Consider the following 20,377-nt stretch of genomic DNA (forward strand, 5'->3'; position numbering starts at 1 on the left):
ATAGTTTGCATGGAGGCACTAAGAACAGATGACATGCCTGCAAGTCATTGTAGGTACCATTAATAATTTCAGCTTTGCCATAATGCTCTGTAGTACTGATGTGTGTGAGGAGCCTGACGCACCAGGCCTCATGAAAGGACCTTGAACCACTTACAGTTTGTGCCTGGTCTCTGATGCTCACCGACACAGACAATTGTGACTGAAATGTCTTTGGCCCATTTGGTGGCCAAAAGGAAACGCTGTCAGCTCATGGTCATTCTGAGCCCTGCCATCAGGGATGTAACTCTTACTTGGCACAGCCCCAGTGCAAGGACCATGTTTCCGCCCAGGGAGCTGCTTTGCTCCCTCAGCTGTAATGAGAGCCCAAGCTGGAGGGAAGGGCTGAAAAGGGTGGGTCTGCTGAAGGGTCCCTGGGGCTTATGATGGTATGGCTAGAGCAGAAACACCTCCCACTCCATAAACAGGGCAGATGGATAGCCCTGTTCCTCCCTCGGTTCCCCCTCTTTTCTTCCCTCCCAGAGGTCACCTTCATCAGGGAGGCAGCGTGCCCCAGGACCAGAGACATGGGGAAGGGGCGGAGCGTCACGCTTAGCCCCGTAATGTCTGGCAGCCCCCTCCGGCTGCTCAGCGCAGGCTGAAGCCAGCCCAGAGGCTGCAGTGGGTGAAGCGAGGCAGTCCACGGCCGGCTGTCAGTGCTGCGCTGCTGGAGAAGGTGAGAGGCTTGCTACGGACAGGGAGGGAGCGTAGGAAGAGAAGTGACAGTCGTGGCAGGATGAAGGAGACTGGGCAGGCACATAAAAGGGCACAACTGGGCACCCACCCCTCACAAGCTGGTTTTGGAGACTCCAGGTGCAGCATGTAGGTGCAACGTGGAGCACACCCATTTCCCACACCTGGTTGATGGTGAGCTCGTTACGTGGCTCTGCCCCAAAAGGTTGCTTGTGTCCGGTTGTGTTCGGTGGGATGGTGCCGTAGTAGCGGCTGGTTGGTTGGGAGGAGGGTGTGATGTGGCTTGGTCCCAGTGAGATTGCTGCCGATTTCTGTCCGAGGAGGCTGCTGTGTGGAGGTTGCGGTACACTTTGCTTGCTGGGGAGAAGCTTACGGGGGTCTCTTTGGGGAGGCTGCTGGGTGTTTCTGCCCGAGAAGAGAAATGCGCTCTTCTGCTAAGGGGACAGTCATGCGGTTCTCCGCAGTGAGATCAAGCACTAGCCTGCTGACCAGTTTTAAAAAGAAGCTCATAAATCTATCAGCAATAAGGCCAGAAACAACCACGGTGATAATCTGTTCTGATCTCTTGCCTGCATTAAATGTGGTTTGCACTAGAATGTACCTTTTAGGGGAAAAAAAGGACCATTCCTGAGTTAAAAGTTTCAGAGGTGGAAGGATATTCTTCCATACTGTTGGATGAGATTTTTAGGGGCAAATATCCTTCTTCACAAAATCTGCACAGCAGTTGAGGTCTGAAATTGCTTCATTTCAGCTTCAGCTATTGGTTTTATTACAATGCTTTTACTAAATTGGGAGAGGCCTCTTTAGTGAATTTCTAATACCCACAAAGGTACATACAAATGATAAAGTCACTTCGCTATCTGTTTGATAAGCTAAAAAGACTGCTCCCCTGGAAGTTTCCCCTGTAATTGCCAGCCCTGTTGTCATTCTCATGGTTCTTCTCTGATCCTTTTTCCATCAAACTGTGAACACCAGTGCTGGCTTGAACTGTGTCTCACTGACACCATTAAAAAGATAGAAAACATCCAAGAGCCAATTGTTTTGACCCATCAGCTGGCCTCCAAAAGAGTTCAGGAAATTTACCCTAGTGAAACGAGGCTTTTACATCAGTAGATTTTTAACATTCCAAAAAAACATAATAAAAAAGTAGATAAAGAAGAATGCAATGCAGAGCAAATGGAAGGAATGCATTTCTAATAAAAATACAAAATCCACTGATGCATGATATTCTCAATTCTAGTGCAGAAGTCATTAGCAGGTGGCCAGCTCTTCAGAAATACAGCTTTCCTAACTCAGCTGATTTTCAGAGATTAAATTTCAGGCTGTCTCAGGGCATTTGTATGTAGGAACCTCTGCAGAAACTAGAGTTCACTCTGAGAGGTACATCGTCTCAGAACAAGTCTCTTCTTTTGTGGTAATCTGTCTTAGTCTATGTAAAGCTGAATGGCTGTATCTACTTTTTTTGTTGTTTGTTTACAGTGAAGCTTATTTTCTTGATTTAATGTCTGGAAAGTGCTAGTTTGCCTCTCACTGCTGATGTTTCCTGCATCTGGTGCTTTTGGGGCATTCTCTTCAGCAGAGCGAATGCAAAAGTGGAATCTGCAACACCAGTAACCCTGAAACATTATTCTCTTAGACTTGTATGTGTATCTTTAAGATGTGTATCTATATCACTGTAGATTATTTCTAGTGCGATTCTGTATCACTCTACATATTAAGACCTACAAAGGAAGTGAGGCTATACCAGATCTACATCTCTGTGTTTACACAGTGCCCATTTTAGCCACAAAGCAGCATGAAGAACTTAGATTTCTCTAATTAATATGATATTTCATTTTTTCTCTGTCACTTAATGCCAGACTAAACTCCTGACTTCTTTGATCATTTGAAATACTCTGATATATGTGCATGCACTAATTTTATCAAGCAATGCATTATCTACACAAACTTATTTTGTGTCATTTGCAAACGTTTTTTGGATTATTTCAGTGCTTTCTTCCAAACAACTGATAAAAGTAAAAGTATTACAGAGTCATAATTTAACAAAATTAATTGTGTAGGATGAGGACACCAATAAAATACGATAATTTCCACTACATTGGGCTTATTTTTAAATCCATTAAAAATGTGTGGCTTATTGATTTTGACCAATGCCAGGATGAATTTGTACAGATAGCTTTCAGGGAACGATCAGTGAATGGGACATTTCTGGTGGGTGCTGTATGAACCAGGCTGAGAACTGCTCCAAACTCCCATCAATGATTTAGAGGTTGATGGGCAAGCCCTGTAGGTAGGGTCCTTACACAGCTCCTAGACAGAAATGAATGCAGTGATTTGATAACAGAAGAGTCACCAAGAGATCTGAGTTACTTGATACACTAAGCCCATTTGAGCAAAATATGCTTTATTAAAGGTGGTGCAAAAGTACTCGGGTAGAAACCAGTCAGGCAACACCCAGAAAGGGACATGAAGAAGAAGTGGAGGATTTTCCCCAAACCCTCCAGTAATTTGGAAAAACTCTGGAGTTATAATGAATGTATAAATTAGTGCAGCTTCTCGGTGTGGTATTCCTTCAAAAAGAGATCTTAGTGCCACAGCATGAGGCAGAGGGTAATTCTAGCTGAATGCCTCAAGAGGAAGCATTCCACCAGGAGCAGTTGGTGTTTTAACATGGGAGGCAGAAAAAATAGTGAGGCTTCAGAAAAGGCCATAAAATGGATCTGAAAACTGGACAAAAGGCCTTCATTTGAGAATGGGATGGAAGGTTGTTTGAAGGCATTTAACCAATAAGAAGACTGAGAGATGTCTTGATCAGAGAGCATGGAGATGTTTATTCAAAATTCAAAATATGACTACAATTTCTGTAAGCATCCTATCTATTTTTAAACTAACTGATTCAGGGACTACAGAAGCACAGTGCGCCAGATGGTTTGTGAAGCCCAAGTAAAGCGCTGGTTAAATGCATAGCCTGAGTTTTAGGCTGTACCCTGCTAGTTTCACTCAATCTAAGTAATTTAAAACATGTTGTCATAGGCTGTGGTCGTACCTCTGACCACAGTGCATATAAACCCTGCACGAGTAATGAGAAATACAACAGGCACTAAAAAAATCTTTCCTCTAGCTGAGAAACATCAGCAGCAGGTTAGGTAAATTTGGATTAGGATGTCATATAAATATGTAACAGCAAGAATGTTAACACTGGCTTTTATAGTTGACCAAAGTTGGTCTCTGGATGTAATCTGCATGACTTTTGGTAAGAGGTGCCCCAAATGCTGTTGGTTACTTGGTTTGGGTTAAAGCTCTGTAGAAGGTCTAACAAAAAAATGGACCCTACATGTCATATGCTCAAGGCCATTTCTAATGGAGTATTTTTGATATGAGGAGAGGCTGAGACAGCTGAAACTTTTCAGTTTGGAGAAGAGAAGGCTTGGAGGGGATCTTATTGGTGTATATAAATACCTGATGAGAAGGAATGAAGAAAAGGGATCCAGACTCTTCTCAGTAGTGCTTATTGACAGGACAAGAGGCAATGTGCACAAATTAAAACACAAGGAATTCCACCTAAATACAAGAAAACATCTTTTTTTTTTCTTTCTTTTACTGTGAGCGTAGTCAAACAACATGATAGGTTGCCCAGAGAGGTTGTAGAGTCCTCATCTGCAGAGATATTAAAGACTTGACTGGACACCTTCCTAGATAAACTGCTTCAACTGCCGCTGTTTGAGCAGGGGAATTGGATTAGATGACCTCAAGAGGTCCCTTCCAGCCTAAACACCTCTGTGATTCTGTCGTCATAGCACTGTCTCTGTTATACAGAGATTACACTGTCTTTAGCTTTTAACATGTGCTTTTCTGGACCCAATATATTAATAATTTTAGTTCAAGAACCAGAATAAAGTTACCTAGACTAAGATACCGTATCTCCATGGGCTAGCTCCTCCTCAGCTCCTCAGGAAGTTTAGAGGCATCTCCTGATGGTGGAAAGGACGTGAATTCCTTGCTGCTGTAATTAGAGACTTTTTGGGGGAATTAGGGTTTCTCATACATCAACAGCCTGGAACCAGGACCTCTAGCAGAGCAAAGCACAGGAAGGGTAGTGGAGGGAAGAACAGTTTAGAAAAGGACCCTGCCTGCTGCCTTCAATATAGCACAGTCAAATGGTAAGTGCATCCTGGCCAGGACCCTGGTGGCCTCCTCCCCAGTGCTTGTCACTTTGCAAAGGGCAAATGGCACTTCAGAAGGTGACAGAGGTAGGTGCAGAGCACCCAGGCACACTGTACCCAGTGGCAACCCAAAGTTGGCCCTAACTTAGCTTCCTAGCTAATGGTGGTGCTATCTCAGCTTTGGCTATTTCCTGAAGTATGGACTGTGTCTTGCAATCAGTTTCCTCAAGGGCAGCAAGAGCCAAAGCCTGCAAACTGTTCTGGAGTGACTGCACCTGGGGCTGCCTTCATATGGAGCCCTGATCAGACCCACAGTATTGTCACTGTCCCTTGAGACTTTCTACCCATATCGTCTGGCTGATCTGTTTCCCCAAGCTGGCTATTTCACTTTGATGCTCTACTCTATACTCAGACAGTCTCCACTTCCGTGCCAGTGGGGCCATGCATGCAAGTAAAGATCCTTGCCACCTATATTGCAGTTCACTTGAAATGTGGAGTGGAAGGACATAAGAGGGGTTTTTTTTGGTTTTTTTTTGTTTGTTTTGTTTTGTTTTTTTTTTATTTTTAATTGCAAAAGCTTGTGGACTGGAATGTTTCGACTCTCAAAGCTGGAGTGAGAACCAAGAATATATAGAGAAGCATATCCTCCTGTTCACAAAAGCAAGTTTTCACACAATAAATAGCAGAGAAGTAGTGAATCATATAGAAAATAGACTAGATTAATCATATAATACATAATTCAATACAAATAAAAATAGATTAATGAATAACTATTTGAAAATTATATAATTCTTGAATAATACATAAGTGGATGCAGCAAGAAGATTCGAAACTCTGAGTTAGATAGCACTAACAGGTGGCCAGCTGACAATGGAAGAAATTTTATCTAACTCAAGTCTGAGAAATTAAACTATCTGAGAAGATCATGAACCATTTGCTGACAAGAACTTGTATATGACCATGAATTTGATATAAGACAAACACTGGCTTACGGAAGAGATCTTTTGATTTTTTTTTTTTTCACAAATATAAATCTAATATGTTCCACACAACACAAGTAGTCATCTCTCTTGTTGTTCCGTTCCCTATTTAGTGTGGCTTTAGCCTGTGTAATGTCAAGAGAAGGTTTATGTCTTTCAAAGGTCTATGACATTTTAAGTTTTTTCTCTATATTCCTAGCTAGGACTCTTTAAAAGGCTTTTTTTTTTTTATGTCTTAATTTTAACACCTAAATGTGACAACACCAGTTTGGAAATGCCAGTGGCAGAGTGGGTCCATTTGTGAGTTCTGCGATGCCCTTGCTGTGTGGAATTTTACAAGCTGGGCTGACTGGGCAGCAAGCAGGAGGACACCAAGGCGAAATCTCTAGAATACTTTCCAGACCATCTTTCCCTGTCATTTTCTGCCCTGCCTGCCTTTCATCCCCTCCCATGCACGCACTTGTTCATTGTTGAATTCCCTAGGGACTGTACTAACTTTGGCTGTTGTTGGCTCTCGCACCAAGCCAAAGCCTTTGCAGAAATGTAGGGCCAATTACTTAGTACTTCTAAATTGGATGAGACTGAGTAATGCAGTCTAGGAGAGAAGGGAAGGGAAAAGAAGGGGCACTCTCCCACGTGTAGTCCCAGTCTCCTGTACAAATCCAGCCTTTTTGTAGTTATCCTAGTCTGTTGCTAAATTATTGGATTCTTAAGAATGACCAGATTTAGCAGCAGTGGGGGCTGGAAGTTGAAGGAAGAGTAATAAGCTTTGGTCACAGATAAAGCAATGTAAAAACTGAGGGAAAAGGCTTCACTCTTTCTGCTCCTACTCATATTCCCAGGATACCACCTTCCTTTTTACCAATGTGAGGTCCTATTTCCTCCTCTAAAAGGTGTCGTGTGAGTCAGAATGTTTCATGGGAAGAGATCCTGAGTTTGTAGGTGCAGAGGTGAGCCTCTGGTTTCACACCGGAGCTCTGTCTCACTGTGCACTGTTCAAGACACATTCAAGAATGCTGCAACCCTCAGGCTCTTGAGTTGCATCCTGGGCTGCATTAGGCAAAGTGTTACCAGCAGGCAGGGGGAGGTGACCTTCCCCTCTATTCAGAATTAGTGAGGTCACAGCTGGAGCAGCGGGTCCAGTTCTGGGCTCTTAGTAATATTGAGTAACAAGAGGCCGTCGGCTTGAAACACAGAATTTCTATTTAAGCATAAGAAAAAACTTTTTTTACCATAAAGGTGATTGAACACTGAAACAAGTTGCCCAGAGCAGTTGTAGAGTCTCTATCCTTGGAGATATTAAAAACCGGACTAGATGCAGTTCTGAGCAACCTGCTCTAGTTAACCTTCCTCTAAGCAGGAGGTTGCACTAGGTGATCTACAGAGGTACCTTCTGACCTTGGCCATCCTGTGACTCTGGATCTGTGACCTTGCTCCAAAGCCAGCAGGGACTCCCAGGCCCAGGGTGCCTGTGTCCAGAGCACAGGGAAGTAGTCAGGGGGAGAGTGCTGCCACAGGTGCATTAAAATGCTGCCTTGTACCTGTGGGGGAGTGAAAAAGCATTTCTCTGAAATGGGTCTGAAGCAGCTGTCTGTAATTCAAAATGCCATTGATGTCTGAGCTTCCTTCCTGCCTAAGTTTCTTGGCTGCACAGATGAGTGCCTTTGGGTCAGAAATGTCAGCAGACTTATGAGGTACTGAGCTCCCTTTGGCTTGCTTGGAGCACACTACCTCTGACTAGCAATCCCTTTTTTTGTCCTGGCCTAACTGAGCCCCTGCCTAAGGGGCAAGTCTGTCTCTGCTGCTACCTCAAGGACGTTCATCAATAAGCAGTAGGGGTGGGTTTCTGAGTAGAGAGGCATGGTCTTGCTGCGGTAGGTGAAGGAGAGCAAGAGGACTGGGTGACACTTGATAATCTGGGACTCTGACAATGTTTTGCTTGTTGCCTAACACCTTGGAGACTAGAATAAAAAGAGGCCTGCAAGGTTAAGCTTTAGTACAGCTGACATAGAATGGTGACCCAGTTCTTTGAAATAAGAGGCCTCATGGACTACAATTAGAGAGAGTCATGCATCTATCTGGAGGCCAGCAAGGATTAGAGGGCTGAAGGAGGTTGCCTTCAGTACAGGGACCTTTTATATGACACAGGGCTTTGCCCAGAGGTGTACTGTATAAAGGCACAAGCTCAACTCTAGCACAGTTGTGAGAGTGCTTAGGCTCCAAGTGGCAGAAACATCTTCTGAAATGGCATGGTTTGCATGGCATGTCCAATCTGGTTTTCTCTGTGTGTGTTGTGATGTTCCTGACATAGACTGTGGTCTTTCTGCAGTGCTCAGCAATGGCCGAGAGCTCATCTGCAGCTGCGGCAACAGCAGCGACAGCAGCACCAACTGTGCTAGATGAGCTCCTGGAGATCACAGCTCAGAGCCTGGTGCGTGCTGAGGTGGCCGAGCATTATGAGGTTATTCGGGAGCTGGGCAGGGGCAAGTATGGCCATGTGATGCTAGTGACTCACAGGCAGAGAGGTAAGGAACCCACTGCACCCTATGAGCTACTGTGCCTTGCCTCATCTCCACTTGCCAGGGAGCTGGGTGGGCTGGTGGGCTTTCTTTCACCTCATATCCGTTCTTGGGGCGAAAGACCAGGCATGGTGGGGGGGGTCCCACAGGGAGGGTGGCAGGACAGAGACCTCCTCAGCCAGAGACCATCTCATCACACCCAGACAGGGAGCAGGTGATGCCAAGGGGCAGGCCAAAACATCAGGCAAGGTTATAGTGATGAAGCAGGTCCAAGGTCAAGCTGGGAAGACAGTCCACAAGTCAGGAGCAGTAGAGCTCATGGCTAGCCACCAGCACAGATGTGATACAGCTGGAAACCAGCACTTCCACCACACAGCTCATGCAGAGAGTCAAGCCCCAAGCATGAGCTTAAATGGTGCCCTAAGTCCTATGGACAGAAGATGTGAGTGGAGGTCCTAAGTGGGGTTAGTCAAGGCCATTAAGGCCTATGAGTGCCCACAGATCCCTGATACTTCTCTTCCCTAGTAGACCCAGCTCAGACTGATGGGCCCACATAGCCTGAGTTTCCCTTGCTCTGCCCAGCACTCTTGTGGATGCACTGACTGGCTTAAAGCTCACACCAGCGGCAGTGCCTGCTCCCAGATCTGGTGTCCACAGTATATAACCATCAGGCCAGAGACCTCCCTGTGGCTGTGAGTGTCTAGACCCATGGCTGCTCAGTGGCCTCTCTGTCTGGCCTTGATGTGAGTGACTTTCAGGGGAGTCTAACCCGCTCTCCCCATCCCCAGGGACTCCTATGGCTCTCAAGCTACTACCCAAAGCCAGTACCAAGCTGCACACCTTCCTGTATGAATATTGTGTGGCACTCTCCCTTGCCACCCACCCTGCCATCATTGGCATGTTTGGAATTGCCATCGAGTCCAGCCAATATTACGGTTTCCTCTACGAACCAGCACTGCATAAAGACCTCATCTCCATCATCAAACCTCGGGTGAGTGCTGCTACAAGGCCATGGGGACTGGGACTGTAGCGTTTGGCCCCTGCACAGGCTGGCTGGGTTGGAGGGATAAAGGCAATGGGCTGTGGGACTCTCATCTCTGGAGTCTGCAGTGTTGAAGCAGCTTCAGGCTCACAAGACCCGAAATGCAAAGGTCTTTGCCAGTGCAGAGCACACAGGTGAGAGCCCAGCTGGCAGGGCTGCCGAGGTGCCCTGTGTGTGCCATACCTCTTGTTTCTCTCCTTGTGCAGGACGGGATCCCCGAGCCAGCCGCTAAGCATTGTGCCAAGCAGCTTGTGAGTGCGCTGGAGTTCATCCACAGCCGAGGGCTCGTGTACCGCGATGTCAAGCCTGAGAACGTCCTGCTTTTTGATCCCGAGTGCCGGCGCATCAAGCTGACTGACTTCGGGCTTACGCGGCCCAAGGGTACCAAGCTTAAGCTGGTGGCCGGGGTAATCCCCTACACTGCCCCCGAGCTGAGCAACACCACTGATGCCCAGGGAGTGCCCATCGACACCGGCTTGGACGCTTGGGCCTTTGGCGTGCTGCTTTTCTGCCTGCTGACTGGCTACTTCCCCTGGGAGCAAAGCCTGCCAGATGACCCTTTCTTTGAGGACTTCATGCTGTGGCAGGAGACAGGCCTAGAGAAGGACCTTCCCCGCCACTGGAAACGCCTGACGGCTGAGGCTGCCCTAATGCTACGGAACCTGCTGGCCATAGATCCTGCCAAGCGCAGCCCCGTCAGCGGGGTGCTGCGCTATGTCGATTGCCCTTGGCGGCTGGAGGACGGGAGCAGAGAGGAGGCTGCAGTGAAGCCCTAGTGCCCACTCCCCATGAGGGGAGAGAAGGCAGGTCTCACTCTGCAAGGGGCTTTGGGGTCTGGGGCATCACAGTGGCCCAGGTGCAAGAGGTCGTGGTGACCCAGAGAGCAACTTCTCTGCAGCATTATCCCTGCCACCACAGAGCCAGACTTCTTCCCCAGCTGATGGTCCTCACCCTGTGGCTCAGTACTGCCCAGTGCCACCTCTTTGTGCTTCCTTGGTGTTTGAAAACATCTCCTTTCTTTCGGAAATGACTGTCTGCATGTGAAGCACCCACTTGCTTCCTGGCCACAGAGACTCCAGGGTGGTTTCTATGGGCTGCAGCACCTGCCTTGTCCTCAAAATAGAGCAACATATATACTTTTGTGTTTCTGTATGTGGCTCTTTTACCCTTATAATAAAATAGCTGTGGGGGCCTGCTTGCCGTGGGAGAGCAGGGGTGTGACAAAGCCTGTGGCTATCTCGGAACAACCTGTACGAGGCAGGGACCACCCCTGGATGCTGCCTGGGCCTCCACCAGGACCCTTGAAGGGTGGCTTCAGGTGGGTGGGGTGGAGGGGCTGGGGAGCTCCCAGCATGTGTCTGTGGATGTTAATTGGGAACCAGTGATGGTGCCGAAAAGGTGGGGAGTGGAGGTGGGGTGATGGAGAAAGCCATAGGGAACCGCACATTGTAACCTGCCAACTGGCAGGCCTTTCTTCCCATTTCCTTGTGTTCAGCATCAGGTAGCAGGTGGGCTCTTCTGCAGGGAGGGTTGTTAGCAGCAGGAGCTTCGGTGTCAGTTTGCACAAGTCTCCCTCTCTAGTTCTCCTCACTCGGGAAGATGGCCTGCAAACACTGTCAGCCCTGCTAAAGCACAATTCTCCCCTCTCCTGCCTTGAGTGGCTTAGGTGCAAGTGGAAAGGTGAGCTCGCTGCTGCAAATTTCCACATGTATGATTCAGTTGAGAAGATGGCAGCATGGTGATTGGCTTGGGTGTCACTGGCAAAGGCTAACAGAGGAACCACAAGTCACATAAATTTATCTGTACAAATAACCCCCGCAAAATTCCCCTAGTGATACCTCCCAGAGTCCTACATCTTTGCCTTGCTCCCATTCCTAATCCACCTCCAGACCAACCACTCCTTCCTCATAGAGCCCGCCCCTCTCTGAACAAGCCTCCACTACTACTTCGTCCCTGCTTCTGTTCTCCTGAATCCCAAGGAACCATTTCAAAGACTATCCAATGCCAGCCCAAGCACACCTCTTCCCTTGTACTGCCTTCAGGTCCTAAGAGAATATCTTTCATGCTCTTTTAGGTGCCTGCTTATCCCACTAGAAGACCTTCCTTCTCCTGTTTCCTGTCACGGCTTTAACACTTCCCCAGCAACTCATCTCTTTTAATCCCCCAATGTCCTTCTAGGAGCACATTTTAATCGTGGAAAGAGATAGCAAGGAGAGACCTACGAGTTAGAATCTCTTCTTCCTTTGCTAGCTCTTTCTAGTCCCCAGGATTCCTCCCTTTGAGCTCTTAGCATGATCCTGTTGTTGGAAACATCCCCAGCTCAATTTCCATTCCCAGTGACTTTGTAACTTGTAAAAATGCACTGCTCCAGCACCATACTTTCTAACATACAAGCTTTTCTTTCACCTCAGATCCGTTCCTCTACACACTCTTTCGTAGTTCCTCTGCCTCCAGCTCTCTTTTTCCAGTTTCTCTTCACCTACTGGCATTTTACCATTACTTAGCTTCCCCACTAACATTCCCTTTCTACTACCCATCACCTGATAAAATTATTTCATTCATTCCTCTGTCAGGGACGTCACCTTCACACTACTCTTTTGTACTTTTCCTCCTCCCTACATCTCTTATCCTTTGTGTCTTCCCTCCAGCTCCCCACCCTACCTTGTCAACCCCTATTGTGCTCACCCTGTCCGCTTCCATCTCTTAGAATCTTTCATTACCCAAAAATGTAATAAACGCTGCTCAGATTTGTTTTTAATTACTCTTTGATTACTGTAGGAATAACAGAAGAATGTAGAGATACCAGCACAGTTCCTACATTTAAAACAGAGAAGCCCTAAGACCAAGGGATCTATAGACCAGGTAGCTGACAACTGTCCAGTGAAAAATAATGGAAGATCTGATACAGGTGCTTACTAATAGGGAATGGAAGAACAGGAACACGGCTGTGTGGAATGTGACAGTGTTCTATTTGATAATAAAGTTGTGTTTGGTAAAGTAGCGTTGTCATACACAATTTTTGTGAGGCATGACCTATTGATATAAAGAAAATTACAGTGTGCTGTATTGGTTAAGAGGGTGTTCTATGCAAAGTCAATGAACCATACATTAAGTGAATTGGGAGCTTTCAATGGGCAGAAGAAACAACTGTCAGTTGGGAATGCTCTTTGTTTATTTTGCTTGTTTTCTGCAGGGATCAGTAGTTGAATGAAAACTTGTCATCACTTGCATTCATGATTTGAAGGTAAGTACAAAACCAATGCAGATCAACCCTGCAGATGACACAAACCCGAATAGGGTGATAAACAGCAAAAGGACCAGGCCACTCAAAGAGATTTGGATAACTTGGTGAGTTAGGTGCATTCAAACAAAATAAATTTTCTTATAGGCAGGAAAAAAGTATTCAGGTAGGAACACAGGAATAAAAGCCGTCCTTACAGAAGGACTCCTGAAAACTGAACTGCCCTGAAGTGGTCAGGCAGTTGGACTAGATTGTTGTAGGTCCCTGCCAGAGTCTTCACAGTGCTGCTGGGTGAGAGGACAAGGGGCAATGTGCACAAATGGAAATACAGGAAATTCCTAAGAAAAATGGCTTTCTGGTGATGGTGGCCAGACATTGGAACATTGGTTGTGGTGTCTCTGTCTTTGGAGATATTCAAAAGCTGATGGGATAAGGCCCTGGCCAACCTGCTCCAGCTGTCTCTGTTTTGAGCAGGAGGTTGGACTAGGCAATCTCCAGAGGTCTTGTCCAGCATCAACCATGCTGTGATTCTGGGACATTTTTCATTTTGAGGACACTCTGTGTGGCAGCTGGAGATGTGTGGGGCTCCCAGCATCTCTGCTTTGCAACTGTTTGGCATGGCAGGCAGTGGTCTCAACAGAGCTGGGCACAAGATGCAAAACTGGCTCGGCGAGAAAGGATTAGAAAGATTTTGGGGTTTATTCCAAATTAGGGCAAACCTGAACTAGCGGAATACTGACATCTTTGGGGAAATAGATCAAACTGCCCAGTTCCATCAGGACCGAGGCTGTATTTTTTTGCAGAAGCCGATCATCCTGATGAGGATCAGTGCTGCCTGACAAAGATGATGTGACAGAGGTTATTGGCAAAGAGCAGTGGCGATGACCAGGATTGTTTCTCTGTCTCCTTTATCACAGAGCCTTGAGACTTTGCCAGAAGGGGTTTCTGCTGCCAGAAAGTTGTGCAATATGTAGCTAAGTGACAAAATCAGCACTGTGATGGTATGATGCGTGTAATGATGGTGCGGACAGGGTTATGATGAAGCAAGCACAACAGTGAGCACAGTGGCAAAAGCCCTGCCCTGAGACAAATGCCCAACCTGGGCTTAATCCATGGCTTAATCATAATTGCAGCTGGATTTCTTAAATCAATGGATAAACGGACCTGTTGAAGCCTATCCCCAGGGAGTCTGAAAAAAGATCTGCTTGTCCCCATCACCCCCGTGGCAGCTGCTGGGAGAGGCTGAATGGAACGGGACTGCGTGCAAACATGCTGGCCCTTTGCACGCGCAGCCGCTGGCTGCAGGAGGGCTGGCCAGGTGCCCGGCTCTGTAAAGGGCAACATTTCAGCTAATGTAGGCACAAGGTATGGGGCGGATCTGGTGTCGTCCCCAAAGAGGCATCAGGTGGCTCCAAAGGGGAACGAAAGACACAGTTCTTCACTCCTCTCTGGGATGGAACAAAGAGATAAATTGGTTAATTACAGAACTCGCCACACTCTGTGAGTTCTGGCTGCAGTCCAAGAAGTGTGAATCCAGGCCCTAGTGCCCTGGTGCCTACAGCATGCTGCATGCACAGACTGGGAGCATGGATCCCATGGCTTTTGGTAGGAAGTGTGGTCTGTGTTTCTGGATCCTCTTGTGCACCTCACCATGGATTCTGCTCCCTCTTCTGCACCACACACTCCAGATGGCTCCTGAGTAGTCACGCTCAGCAGCAGCCTGGGGACTGCAATGCAGACCAGAGCCTGCAGGGTCTGGGGAACACGTGGGCCAGTACCTTGGTATTGCAGGGGCAGGGTGATGGGTTGAGCCTGGATCCATTAACTGGTCAGATCCCTTGGTCATAGCAATCCTTCCAGTTAGGAAGTGTAGGAAAAAGTGGTAGTGGAAGTTGTTTACTAGACCAGAGCAGAGATGGGAAAGTACAGGCAGATATGAAAGTGATTGCCCCAGGTAGGGATACATACAGTGCCACAGTGAGTAATCTCAGAATTAAAACGTTGATTGTTGAAGAGAGCACTTGGGCAAATTATTTGGGGTAGCCCCAGGTCAGCAATGCCTCCAGTGTACAGAGCATGCTGTGATGCTGACTGTACTCCGGACATAAAAGAGAGTGTAGGACCAGGTTGAATAGCGGGGTTAATGTCATCTCCTCCTTCTACAGCAAGACTAAGGAAAATCACTCTATTAGACTGGCTGACCCAGTGACCAAAGATCCAGCCTTCAGGATGTTTCCAGTTAGGCTTCTGGCATCATTTGTAGAAGCTTGCATCATATAATATTCCTTCTGCATTGTTGACTCTGACACTATGTTACCTGTATCTCCTCCACTTAAACCCTGCTAAGTATCATTGCGAAGACCATGACTGAAGTTTCTTTGGAAGGGTGGTAAAGGACTAATCCTCCATATTCCCCAGAGTTCTCTCGTAGCCTTGTCTCCAGAACAAGACTGCATGCTGGCTCTCCTGTATGACCCCTCCCATTCTCCACAGAGATGTCAAGTCTTGAAACTGTGGAGGTACTGAGCACCAGATCCCAAAGATGAGTGGGGAAAGCATCTCAGGCCAGGGAATATGATAGAGCAGATGCAAGACTGCATAGTGTCAGTGCCTGCTTCCTCCCACAATGCTTGTCCTTGAGTCTTGACTTTCACTTCAAAGACAAAGCAGGCTTTGGTAAAAATGACAAAATGTGACCGTGCTCTGAACAGCTGTCCTTCTGAGCACAAGGATGGAAAGAGACAATAGCCAGGGGATATAGAAGGTGGGAATTTGTCACCTTTCATTCTTACTTATGTAGGGGCAAGTTGGCAACAACTGCAACCCAGCTGATGTCTTCTAGAGCTGCCTGTAGCTGAGAAGTCATCCAATGTCATAAAGCCCCATTGCCATGCCAAGGGACCAAGAGCTGCAGGACTGAAAGTGGCTGGATCAGAAGACACCTGGTCCCTGACTGGGAAACATGCAATGGCTCATGGAATTTCAGCCATCAGCCTTTGTTTCTGTATATCCTGCAACCTTGAGTGCAGATCCATGGACCAGAGGGAAATGCCTTAGAGAGATCAAAGGAACTGCCTTGATGTTTTCCACATCCTGTAGCTTGGGTTCCACATTACTTTGCTACTCATACTATAATTTTAATTCTCCTTGTGCTATGTTGGGTTATCTGTGCCAGTGCTGACCACAAGAAGAGGACTGACCACTATTAAATCCCATAATGGTTCTCCAGTGTCCTAGACTTCCCTGCCCCCCACCAAGAACTCGTGTCTCTGGCTGGCTCCGGTATCTCAGGGTGGAATCACATGAGGCTCCTGCTCCCACTCTGGGCCCTGGTAGCCACCTTCTCCTTGCTACCTCTGACTGAGTGCAGCTTCCACTTGAGCTTTGCTGACAGATTTCTTAGGGGATAGTGAGAAAGATGATCCGTGACCAGATTCATTTAAATAAGTGAGGTGCTTGGCAGAAATTTTATCTTAAGTGATAAAACAGCCTGGTTTTTAGTTTAGTTTCTATTTTGGTTTCTATCTGACATCTAGCTAAATAGAGCTAGCTTCAGGCAAAGCAGTCCTGTTACCAGGATTAGAGGTTGATGAGAAGTCTGCAAAAAGCCACTTGAGCAGGCAGCTCTGAGTCCTCTGTCCGTGTCCCCAGCACGACTCCGTGCCTGCCTCAGCCAGTTATCTTCCTTTCCATAGGCTGAGTAGACGATGGAAGCAGAGTGAAGAAAACAGCATGTGGATGTTGGCTGACATCTACTGAATCTGCTCTCTCCAAAGCCAGGGAGGGAAAAAGCAACAGCTTTCACATCCCCTTGTTCTGCTGTTAACAGCTGTTGCAGCCGACACTCTGCCTTGAGAAATTATTCCATCTTCCTCTTCAGGACAGTAAATCTTGCAGAGATTGCCAAACACGGAGCTAAATCATAATGGTCTTGCCCAGGGGCCTCCTGTGCAGGCTTAACTCCTGACAATTCCTTCTGCAGAACCTTTCTCTGCTTTACCTTGCACTCCTCTTGGAAGCTACTGGATAACTTCTGGCTGCTGTCGTGGTTTTGATTAGCGAGGGGGGGCCTAAGGTGGTAGCTTCTGTAGGAAACTGCTAGAAGTCGCTCCCCTTTGTTCAGTAGACTTGGCCAGGCCTAGGGCGGACCCGCTGCTGGCCAAGGCCGGGCTGATTGGTAGCAGAATGTCCCGTGATAACGCCTCTGCGATAAGGTATTTAAGAAGGGGAAAACAGAAAAAAAAAAAAAGAGAAGAGAAGATGTGAAGAAGCTGAGCGGGGGCAGAGGCGCAGAGGGGGAGGCGCAGGCCTCATGGGCCTTGCAGGCCTCACCCTCTGGCCTCTCGCCACGCAGCTGACTGGGCCCGACTCGGTCCAGCCCGGCTGCAAGAAGTGAAAAGGAGATGAGAAGTGAATAAGAGGTAAAAAAAGATCCTGAGAGACATCTACCAGCCCGTTGTGAGGAACGGCTGCAGACGCCAAGGTCAGTTCACAAGGAGGGGGAGGAGTAATGCGGCTCCTGGCCAAGATTCCCCTGCAGCCTGTGGTGACGACCATGGTGGAGCAGGTTGTCCCCCTGCAGCCCATGGAGGTCCACAGAGGAGCAGAGATCCACTTGGAGCCCGTGAAGGACCCCACACTGGGGGAGGTGGATGCCTGAAGGCGGCTGTGGCCCGTGGAGGGCCCGCTGGGACAGCTGTTCTGAAGGGACTGAACTCCGTGGAAGAGATGACCCACGCCGGAACAGTTCCACGAAGGACTGTGGCGTAGGGGTCGGACCCCACAACGGAGCAGGGAAGGAATGTGAGGAGTTCTTCCCCCAACCATGAAGCAGTGGCGTGAAACAACATGTGATGAACTGACTGCAACCCCCATTCCCTCTTCCCCCCTGTGCCGCTCAGGGAGGGGAAGGTAGTAGAGATAATGTTAAGCTTGGGAAGAGGGAGGGGTGGAGGGAGGTTATCTTGTTCTCTGTCTCATTATCCTGCTGTTTGTAGTAATAAATGAATAGTTTTCCCCAAGTCGAGTCTGTTTTGCCTGTGACGGTAACTTTAAGGATTTCTCCCTGTCCATTTTTCCTTATATTTTCTCTCCCTGTTCTCTCAGAAGGTGGGGGGAGTGAGAGAGAGACTGCGTAGTCTGCTCCCGATCAGGGCTGAACTACGACACTGCGCAGCCCTCTTAGTAGGAACCAAACCACATTTAATTGCTTGTACCTTTATGATATGCTAAGCCCTTTGTCACCTATGGGTCAATTCCCCGAAGCTCTTGGGCATGGATGTACTTACATGCCTGAACCTCTGAAATTGAGCAAGATGAGTAGATGGTAAACCTTTGGACTAATCAATACAGATTGAGTACAGGAATTCCACTATACACCAGATGTATGTGATGGATGTGACCACAGACCACAAGATCTGACCACAAGACTGTCCTAGCCCAGGACTTATAGTGTTACTGCATACAGCCACATGTGTATCATGGAGGCATGGCAGCCATAGTTGTGGTATGCTCAAGGATATTGATTATGCTAGCTGGATCGTGAGAGCTGCTCCATGTATGAGGCTTTGGCAACATTACAGTGCTCGTGCTGCTATGGACTAACATGCCTCACACTGAAGAAAGGCCCTTACCAGGGACTTCTTTCCTCCTTCAGCTCCTGAGGAGCTTTCAGGGTTCTTCCTTGTGTGATACTGTGTCTTTTCCCTCCCTTTTGTGCTCTTTGCTCCATCTTTCTCACTCCTTCAGCTCTGTTTCTGTATCTGTTGCCCATCCACTGCTTCATCTTCATGGGAGTCATGCTGCTGCAAAAGAGGTCTCCCTTGATACAAAACCCTGAATGACTTCATGCTGTCAAGAAGCAACACAGGGTGCTTAGTGTACAACTCAATGGCTCCTTTCACCTGGTGGGAGAAGTGCTGCTCTCTTTCATTCACGACTTACCTGAATCAGTTCATTTCCTTGCACCACCGATCTGGGGAGCTGTAGCAAGAAGAGACGTGCACTTGTGTCCTCAAGTTTCTCTCCCTCATACTCATTCTGCTCACAGTACTTCAGACAAGACTGCAGCACCTTTATGCCACCAGGAGTGTTTACTGTTCAGCTAGAAACATATGAAAACACTTGCACGGTGAGGAGCTGCTGGTTGGGTACTGCTGGTAGCAGGGTAGGAGTGGACTTCAGCAGGCAGGTTGGAAGGCTTCTATTCCCAGCACTGGCGAAGGTTAGGGCAGAGGGAAGCTGGACCTCCTGGTGACTCTCTGCATGCCTTTGAAGGTAGCCACTGCCAATCTTTGTTTGAGTTTACTGTTGCTGGGCTACCCCAGGAACTGCTGAACTGGTTGGTCTCTTCTATACAGCTCCATAATGGATATCTGGGGATTAAGTGGGAGCCATGATAGGCAGCGATTCTGCCCTGCCCCTGGTCAGCCTGCCACCCTCCCACTGGTTCCTGGCTGCACAAGGGCATGTCAGGAATTGGATAGGGCTGGCAGAGACATGGCTGTAACAGGTGGCACTGGCCAAAGGAATGATGGGACCTCAAGAAGGGAAGGTAACTGGCTACCCACTGCCAAGAATCAATATTTGGTTCAATGGGTGGAAACCTCACTAATGAGAAATTTGGACACAGAGCAAAGTCCTGAGCTGTAACTCAGGTCACCCAACAGGTAGGAGCTGGGAAGAGTATTCAGTAACCCTGACTTCAGGTCTCCTTAACCAGCAGACATATGAAGTCTGGAAGTCCTGCCCCTGAGTTCTCATTTTCCTTTCCGTCCCTTCCCTTCTTACCATTAGCTCCCACCCCTTGAACTTCAGCTTGGGCCTATATCCTTTGAAACAAAAGTCTTCTGCCTTGTCTTCAGTTTCCGTTCACTGGACTGCTTGCTCTGCCTGCATTGTGGTCGCCACCGCTTTCCTGTTGTGTGTGCCAACACCCCACTGCCTCCAGAGGTCAGAACCAATATTTCTTGTTCACTCTCACTACTATGTGATTTTAGCTACCATATGAAGAATTTCAATAGAGCTTTGTGTTTCACCACCTCAGTCCAGCAGCAGACTGTAGTCCTCCTCAGAGCTCATCCATAAGAGACCTGGCATCAGTTTCTTCCTATAGAGGACTGTAATGAGTCTCACAGCTCTGGAAGACATTTCCTTTAGTTCCTAAGTAGGACTTACATACAATTTAATCAACGCTATATCAGAACCTCCAGAAGTCTCTGGGATGACCATGTTCTCCTCCTAGGATTTTAATCTAGACACTGAAACATTATCCGTTGGTCTGGGCACAGCAGGATCTGCTTGGTGGCATCTCCAGGGCAGTCCAAAATTCCCATCTGGAGACTCCTGCAGCAATTAGTCAAACACGTGATTGTGATGGCGGCTAGGAGTTCAGTCAATTGTTTGGTCTCAAGTCAGTCCACTCTCAGACTAGTCCATTGCCTCATGCATGCAGCTGAATAGCTGGGTTGTTCCTGGGCCAGCAGAGGAATTAATGACTTAAGTATATTGGGTGTGGATACAGACAGAGCCCTGCCACCCAGCTACACAACAGTTATAACTCTAGGCCAAACCTGACTTTCATACTTGCAACTTAAATACCATGTCTCTTGCCACAGACTAAATCACTACAGAAAGAATGACACAAAAGTTTAAGTTGGTCTCATTCAAAGGCATTAGCATTTTGCTGTAGCCGTAATGATTTT

The 20,377-nt window shown here is 47.5% G+C and overlaps 1 protein-coding gene across 2 annotated transcripts; it reads left to right on the forward strand.

Annotated features, from left to right (window-relative positions):
• The first annotated feature begins 547 nt into the window (after positions 1 to 547).
• On the forward strand, positions 548 to 10,633 carry LOC104478489 (serine/threonine-protein kinase SBK2). Of its 2 annotated transcripts, none has more exons than XM_086742020.1 (4): positions 548 to 903; positions 8,202 to 8,397; positions 9,180 to 9,382; positions 9,640 to 10,633. In XM_086742020.1, the coding sequence occupies exons 1-4, from the start codon at positions 901 to 903 to the stop codon at positions 10,207 to 10,209; spliced, it is 972 nt and encodes a 323-aa protein (XP_086598146.1). In that variant the 5' UTR covers positions 548 to 900; the 3' UTR covers positions 10,210 to 10,633. The 2 variants fall into 2 exon arrangements, with proteins under 2 accessions (XP_086598146.1, XP_010117142.2); XM_010118840.2 differs by having other exon boundaries at positions 548 to 712.
• The last annotated feature ends 9,744 nt before the right edge of the window (positions 10,634 to 20,377 follow it).

Source organism: Chlamydotis macqueenii, chromosome 2, assembly GCF_036417535.1.
Source record: "Chlamydotis macqueenii isolate bChlMac1 chromosome 2, bChlMac1.mat, whole genome shotgun sequence".
In the NCBI taxonomy this organism is placed as follows: domain Eukaryota; kingdom Metazoa; phylum Chordata; class Aves; order Otidiformes; family Otididae; genus Chlamydotis; species Chlamydotis macqueenii.

Bases quoted from the DNA above. Each gene is read 5' to 3' on its own strand.
- LOC104478489 (XM_086742020.1), top strand. The intron at 8,398-9,179 runs GTAAGGAACCCA...CCCCATCCCCAG, and splicing joins AGTGACTCACAGGCAGAGAG to GGACTCCTATGGCTCTCAAG. The intron at 9,383-9,639 runs GTGAGTGCTGCT...CTCCTTGTGCAG, and splicing joins TCTCCATCATCAAACCTCGG to GACGGGATCCCCGAGCCAGC.